General features: G+C 47.3%; 1 protein-coding gene across 1 annotated transcript; it reads left to right on the top strand.

Annotated features, from left to right (window-relative positions):
• Positions 1-596: 596 nt before the first annotated feature.
• On the top strand, positions 597-6,865 carry LOC309553029 (olfactory receptor 5AP2-like; the record flags this gene model as incomplete). The annotated part of the gene is made up of 2 exons (XM_082253929.1): positions 597-779; positions 6,617-6,865. 2 exons carry the CDS (start codon positions 597-599, stop codon positions 6,863-6,865), a joined length of 432 nt encoding a protein of 143 aa, XP_082110055.1.
• Between the last annotated feature and the right edge of the window lie 1,602 nt (positions 6,866-8,467).

The raw sequence follows: 8,467 nt of genomic DNA, 5'->3' as shown, positions 1-8,467 counted from the left end.
CTATCAAAATTGGTTTATATATATGAATCATGTTTGATGGAAACCCACCAACAGGTAATGGAATGTATGTTTATGGATTGACATGAATGAACAATGAAAAGCCATGTGCTTCCTGGCAGTTTAGTCTTTTGTTCACTCTTGTCCATCTATGGGCGTGTACTCCACAGCTTCTATTGTGCTTTTTGAATGTATACGTATCTGTGATTGGTGGCCATGAAGCCACTCCCTGTAACTCACTTACTTGCTGTAAATAAACAAGCCCTGCTCAGAACACATCAGAACTCAGAAGGAAGCACACACACACACACACTGACACTCTCACACACACACACACACAGACACAAGCTCACATAACAGCAGCTAACACATCATTCGTCCATGAAGAGACACATAAACTCTCACACACAAACACTAGCTCTTATACACATACACATGCACACACATACATATCCAATGGAGAGAGACCTGGCAGATGGCAACGAAATGACCCAGCGCGTTTGTTCCTTTCTTTATCGCCGAGTGCTTGGTAAATCGTTATGCAAAAGAGCGGGCCATTTGTACTTTTCAGCACAAGCCTATTTATTTTCCACGACACCATGTTGGCTAATGTTGGTATGATGTTCTTGATCCTTAGAACTTCTAGTCTTCAGACTCCGATGTATTACTTCCTGAGCTTCCTCTCTTTGGTGGACCTCCTATGTTCCTCCATTATAACGCCTAAAATGCTGGCTGACCTTCTATCCCAGAGCAAGACCATATCATTTAATGGCTGTGCAATTGTTAGGAACACTCCCTGTGTACACTGAAGTGCTGTCATGAATCTGCCAGTTAAGAGTTAACTTAGTGCAGACTAATTGCACTAATTGGCAAAAGGCTGGCCTATTTAAACACCACAGCAGCACTGAGCCATTGCTGTCTTGTCTGCAGCTTTACCTGTACTTCCTGATCCTGAACCTGCTGTTTCCTGTTGACTTCCTGATCGACCTCCCGGCTTGTCCACTACTTCGTCTGCTTGCTGCCCGCCCTGACCTTGGCTCGTTCCTGTGACCACTCTCCTGCCTTATCCTTGTCGGCTTATCTGCTTCTGATTCTGGACGTGTTCACCTCCTGGTGGGGCAACCCTGGGGACCGCGACCTGGTGTTAGCTTGCAGCACAGTCTATCCCCACCACCAGGGGCTCTAGTGAAAACCAGCTAGCACTTAGACTCCGCACCTCAGACTAGCCCGTGTCTACCACCAGTGTGACCCGTCCGTGTTCCTGTTGTACCAGATCCCACGAGGCTACCTCTGCACGTCAGGCTCAGCCACCAGCACCATTACAGTACAAGACAGCCATGTCGGAGCCTGCAAGAGGGGCCTCTCCTCTGGACGAGATCTGCCAACACTTGGCAGCATTGTCGCAAACAGTCAAGTCGCTCCAGGACAGCTATGTGCACTTGGAGGAACACATGCACTCTGTGACTAACCAGGGGATCCCTCCTGTTTCTTTGGTACCCCCAACTTCCACGACACCAACAGGTTCGGTCTCAGGACCCACAGTGGTGATGCTACCACCTGAACCCAGGGTTCCTACACCAGAGCGATTTTCAGGAGATCGGGACAAATTTAGGGCGTTCCGTAACGCATGCGAACTTTATTTCTCACTGCAGCCCCGGACTTTCTCCTTGGAAGCCACCAAGGTTGGATTTGTCATCTCCCTACTCTTGGATGAACCCCAGTCCTGGGCACACCGACTTCTTGAAAAGTGCAGCCCACACCTAGACTCCTTGTCTTCCTTTTTTGGTGCCATGGCTCAATTATACGATTATCCACAGCGCACTACCACAGCGGAAGCTGCTCTTCATGCACTCCAGCAAGGCCGCAGAGCAGTAGAGGAGTACGTCTCGGATTTTAGACGGTGGAGTACTGATACCGAGTGGAACGACGCAGCGCTACGTCACCAGTTCCGCTCAGGCCTATCTGAGGGTCTGAAGGACGAGCTAGCCCGAGTTGGCATTCCAGACTCCCTAGAGGCATTGATTTCATTGGCTATCCAGATAGATCGCCGGCTTCGTGAGCGCCGTGCGGAAAGGTCTGCCCAGCACCCACGCCCGTTCTGGATGATGCCGCGGTTCGCAACTCCGGCTCATGTCACCTCCACCAGGCCCATTCTGGCCAACCTGGCTCCTGCTAACTTCACACCAGATGCCCCAGAACCCATGCAGGTTGGCGCTATGCGGTCTACCCTAACCGCTGAAGAACGACACCGCCGGCAAAAGAATAACCTCTGCCTATACTGTGGTGAAGCCGGCCATTACGTACGTTCTTGCCCAGCAAAGTTACGTAAGTTTCTCTCCATCTCTCCTTCAAGTTATCCAGCATCCGATGCCAGTGCTACTCACTTAGCGCTCCCTGTTTCGTTTCAACTCCCGGGAGGTACAATACCAGTCACCGCAATTATTGATTCTGGAGCGTGCAGCTGTTTCATTGATCTCACGTTCGCCATCCAACAACACATCCCTCTTCAAACCAAGACTCAAGGACTTTCCATTTTTCTTGCAGATGGGTCTCATATTAAGTCTGGACCTGTGACTCAGGAGACCCCTCCACTTCCTATGGTCACTTCTTCAGGTCACAAAGAGCTACTCAGCCTGGATGCTATTGCTTCCCCTTTATTTCCGGTTATCCTGGGATTGCCGTGGCTGCAGGCCCACAACCCGCAAATCGATTGGATGACAAGAACGATCAAATTTCAGTCTGATTACTGCATAAACTCCTGTTTACCGGTCTCTCTCAGCCCTGCCAGTACCCTGCTCTGTTTGGACTCTGACACAGATCTGCTTTCTGCTGTGCCTAAGCCTTATCATGGCTACCTGGACGTTTTTAGTAAACGGGGGGCCGAGACCCTTCCTCCTCATCGCACATACGACTGCCCGATCGAGTTACTTCCTGGGGCCGGGATTCCATTCGGTCGTATCTTCCCTTTGTTAGAACGGGAATTGGAGGCTCTGAAAGAATACGTGGATGAAAATCTAAAGAAGGGGTTCATTCGTCCATCGACATCCCCAGCAGGGGCAGGAATCTTCTTCGTGGAAAAAAAGGACCACTCTCTCCGCCCCTGTGTGGACTATCGGGAACTAAATAAGATCACGGTCAAGAACCGTTACCCTCTTCCCCTGGTACCAGAACTTTTCCAAAGACTGAGGTCAGCCTCCATTTTCACTAAGTTAGACTTACGTGGGGCCTATAATTTGGTCCGTATTCGTGAGGGGGATGAGTGGAAAACAGCGTTTCGCACTAGGTTTGGGCATTTTGAATATCTGGTGATGCCCTTCGGCCTGTGCAACGCCCCAGCAACCTTTCAACATTTTGTAAATGATATTTTCAGAGACTGGTTAGATATCTTTGTTATTGTCTACCTGGACGATATCTTGATTTTCTCTGCATCCCTGGATCAACATCGGGGACATGTCAAAAATGTCCTCGGCAGACTCCGCCAACACGGATTATATGCCAAGCCGCAGAAGTGCGAATTTGAACGCCAGAGTATTCAGTTCCTAGGTCTCATAATTTCCACTGAAGGAATTAAGATGGATCCCCAAAAGGTCTCAGCCATCTTGGACTGGCCACCCCCGTCAGACAAGAAGGGGGTCCAGCGCTTCGTAGGTTTTGCCAACTTTTACAGGAGATTTATTAAGGGATTCTCTGACATCATTTCCCCCATTACACAGCTCACGAAGCAGAATACCCGGTTCAATTGGCCTCCTGAAGCCCAGACTGCCTTTCGAACCTTGAAAAGGCTCTTTACAACTGCTCCCATCCTGAGTCACCCGAATCCTGCCCTTCCTTACCTTCTTGAAGTAGATGCATCAGAAGTGGCCGTGGGGGCAGTTATTTCGCAAAGGCAGGGTACTAAAGATCTCATACATCCTATAGCCTTCTTCTCTCGTAAACTTTCCCCAGCAGAAAGGAACTATGACGTTGGCGATCGAGAACTTCTGGCCATTAAGGCTGCCCTTGAGGAGTGGAGGTACTTGTTGGAAGGGGCAACGCATCCTATCCTCATCTTCACAGATCACAAGAATCTTGAGTATTTAAGAGCTGCTAAACGGCTGAGGCCACGTCAGGCACGTTGGGCATTGTTTTTCTCAAGATTTTCCTTCCATATTACCTACCGGCCGGGATCTAAAAATGTCAAGCCAGATACGCTCTCCCGCATGTTTGATGATCCAAAGGAAGTGCCAGTACCCGACACCATCCTGTCCGCAGGTAATTTTTTGTTATTACAGACCAACCTGATGGCCCAAATAAAGCAAGCTTCTGCAAAGAATCTCTGTCTCCCTGAGGTGTCCCTGGTACCCAGAGATGGGTTATTATGGCTTGAAGACAAGATCTTTGTCCCTGAAGAGGTCCGAGTGACGGTTTTAGGGTTATGCCATGACCACCCTCTGGCGGGCCATTTTGGTACTCATAAGACCCTGGATCTATTACAACGAACATTTTGGTGGCCAGATCTGGAACAGAGTTGCAGGGAGTACGTGAAGTCTTGTACCGTCTGTACCCGGAGCAAGTCTGTAAGAAACAAGGCGTGGGGCCTGCTCAGGCCACTACCAGTCCCTGACAGGCCTTGGAAGATGGTCGCCATGGACTTCATAGTGGAGCTTCCCCCCTCAGAGGGCTGTTCCGCCATTTTTGTGGTCGTTGATCGTCTATCTAAGATGGCCCATTTCTTGCCACTCAGGAATACGCCCACGGCCAAGGAGACTGCAGAAGTTTTTATTAAAGAGATCGTTAGGCTTCATGGGGTTCCTGCAAATATTGTTTCAGATAGAGGGGTCCAGTTTACCTCCCGCTTCTGGAAAGCCTTGTGCGACGCGTTGAAGATTGAGCTGTCCTTGTCTTCCGCCTACCATCCTCAGACTAATGGACAAACCGAAAGGACAAACCAGACGTTGGAACAGTATATCCGTTGTTTCACCACATTTGTCCAGGATGACTGGGTGGCCCTACTACCATTGGCAGAGTTTGCATACAACAATGCTAAACATTCTGCTACAGGGCAAGCTCCATTCTTCGCAAACTACGGTTTCCATCCGTCCTTCTTACCGGACGTTCCCGCTGAACCCACAGTTCCAGCAGTACAGGATATCATTAGCTTCCTCAACCGCAATTGTAAACTGCTGCAGGATGCTATAATAAGGGCACAAGCAGCCTCTAAAAAGATTTTTGACAGGAAGAGGAGAGGGGAACTAATCCTTCAACCAGGTGACCAGGTATGGCTATCTACATGCAACCTCCGCCTAGCCTGTCCCTCAAAGAAATTGGCACCCAAGTTTATTGGACCCTTCCCGGTCAAGAGGAAACTCAACGAGGTCTCATATGAATTACACTTACCTGATTCTCTTAGAATTCATCCGGTGTTTCATGTCTCCTTGTTAAAACCTACAGTCCCTAACTCCTTCCCGGGCAGAAGCTCGGAACCACCCGAACCTGTGATTGTCGATGGGGAGGAAGAATATGAGGTGGAAGCTATTTTGGATTGCAGGAGGAGGAGAGGTCAATTACAGTTTCTCATAAAGTGGAAAGGTTACGGCCTGGAAGAAAATTCCTGGGAACCGGAACGGAATATCCATGCTAAAGAACTGATCTATGCTTTCTTTCGCAGTCACCCACAAAAGAAAAACCTATTGGGCACCCGGAGGTTGCCCTTAAGGGGGGGGCAATGTTAGGAACACTCCCTGTGTACACTGAAGTGCTGTCATGAATCTGCCAGTTAAGAGTTAACTTAGTGCAGACTAATTGCACTAATTGGCAAAAGGCTGGCCTATTTAAACACCACAGCAGCACTGAGCCATTGCTGTCTTGTCTGCAGCTTTACCTGTACTTCCTGATCCTGAACCTGCTGTTTCCTGTTGACTTCCTGATCGACCTCCCGGCTTGTCCACTACTTCGTCTGCTTGCTGCCCGCCCTGACCTTGGCTCGTTCCTGTGACCACTCTCCTGCCTTATCCTTGTCGGCTTATCTGCTTCTGATTCTGGACGTGTTCACCTCCTGGTGGGGCAACCCTGGGGACCGCGACCTGGTGTTAGCTTGCAGCACAGTCTATCCCCACCACCAGGGGCTCTAGTGAAAACCAGCTAGCACTTAGACTCCGCACCTCAGACTAGCCCGTGTCTACCACCAGTGTGACCCGTCCGTGTTCCTGTTGTACCAGATCCCACGAGGCTACCTCTGCACGTCAGGCTCAGCCACCAGCACCATTACAGCAATACAATTTTTCTTCTTCGCTATAATGTCGGTCTCGGACTCTCTCCTTCTTTCAACCATGTCATATGACCGATACGTAGCTATGCCTCAATAATGACCAGGAAGAGATGTTTGAGTCTGATTCTTCTCGTCTTTGCAGTTGGTTGCTTGCAGTCGGTAGTGCAAACCAGCTGCATATTTACTTCAGAATATTGTGGTCCGAACTTCATAAACCACTTCTATTGTGACGCCCCACCCCTGCTCAAATTGTCCTGCTCCGATACTCTTTGGTGTGCTTTAATAGCCTTCTTCTTTGTAAGTATTTGTGGTGCAGGTTCGTTGATGACTATCTTGGTCTCCTATACACTCATTGTTTTGCCTATTCTTCAGGTGAAGTCCAAGAAAGGCCAGCAGAAAGTCTTTAATACATGCTCCGCCCATGTTATGTGCATCTCTATCTTCTACGGGACAGTTTTCTTCATCTATTTGCGTCCTACAGACCACAGCTTCGAGGAACAAGACAGAGTGGTCGCCATTCTGTACACCGTACTGATACCTATGCTCAATCCTCTTATATACAGCCTGAGGAACCAAGATGTGAAACAGGTCATCAGGAAAGCAATAAATATAAATCCATGATTTAGTTAGCTTTTAGTGGTGCAGTTAAAGCAGTAGTAAGCCTAATATCAAATATTTATTATATCCTAGCTTACCAATTATTAGATTTGATGGTTGCATTCGATTTCTTTTGTAGGCTTTCTTTCTTTTATTTTCATCTGATGATCTTGCCAGTAAGTCTGTTTTTTTTTCAAAAGAACAAGCTCTCTTACAGATGTATCATTTAAGACTACCATTTTGGTGTTTACAATGATCAGCTTCTTCTTTTTTTTTTACTCATGTATACCTTTATCCTAAAAAGATAAAAACGCATTTCTGTAACTGATTATAAAGTGTTAGCTGGAGTTTGGCTTCAATTTGTTAGTGTATACAAATCTGCTTTTAACACTACATTTAACACTACGCCCCCCCCCCCCCCCTCAGACTCACAATGTTGCTTCCTGGTGTGCTCCCTGTGCTCCTTCCTCCAGAGTGGGGGTATTCTAAAAATGGAGGTGTGATACTGGCCAGATCACCAGGTGAAAACAGAGGGGGGTGGGGGGATAAAAAAGAAAAGGATCTAATGAATGGTAAGCTGCAATATATTACATTTGGGTTTAATACCACTCTAGGCTTAAAGAAAACTGTCTCTAAAGAAAAACATAGAAAACTGCAGTTCATAATTCTGCAAATGCTAATTTGCACTTTGCTATAGCAAGCTTGAATAGAAGGAATTTATACTTACCTTTTAGATTTGCACATTTGCTCCAGTTCACAGAGTATTTAAAGCACATCTAAACATACGAGCTAAACAGGTCCTAAATCCAGTTGCTATGTAATGCAAAAGCTTCATAAAGTACAAAAAAAAACCTTGCTTTCCCCTTCTTGACACAAATCCTCCTTCATGTGTGTCTCACATGCTCCCCTTCCAGGGTACTGCAGCTCACAGTGGGAGGGTTCCAGTAGCAGAGGAGGCGGTGCTGTCAATCTAGTGGGCAGCATTAGATGTGGCCGGGTGCTAAGTGACAAGTTATAGGCTTATGAACAAGCAGTGACAATGCCAATCACCACAACCCCATCAAAAACTTCCTATCCTGCTCTAGTTCATGCAGGCACAGCCTACGTTAGGGTAAAAATGCTGCTCTGTATTTAGGAGCAGTGCAGCAGCATTGTTGCCCCTTCACAGGAAGCTGCATCAGGTGGACATCACTGGCAGGATCACCAGGCATTTGAGAGATTTAGTGTAGTGGAAAAAAGCTAGAGCTCTGGAACACCTCTGTAGGAGGCCGGATATAGCCAATATATTAAAATGCTAAAAACAACAATGATCAGAAAGTAAATGGTTAATAAATTATCTGAATAGAATGTAAAAAACAATCACATACATGGGGGAACATGGGAAATATTCAAGTTCATGATAATATGTAAAGTCCCAGGGAGGAGACAGTGTGCCAGTAGAAGCCGACCAATGGACTGCAGTAAGGGCAAGCTCCACAGCACAGGGAAGTCAGCTCTGTGAGAAGAAGCGTATAAAGAAAGAAGCAGAGCGCCTCTAAGTGCAGTATTATTTATTATTCCAAAATGCACACATCAATCATAGACCCACATTTGGTGAATTAAAATAGGCTCAAAAGCGGTCTGGTG

Source organism: Pelophylax lessonae (genome assembly GCF_965119305.1).
Source record: "Pelophylax lessonae genome assembly, chromosome: 4".
Lineage (NCBI taxonomy): Eukaryota > Metazoa > Chordata > Amphibia > Anura > Ranidae > Pelophylax > Pelophylax lessonae.
Note: the sequence above shows the minus strand (reverse complement) of the source record. Positions and strands in the feature narration are given on the sequence as shown.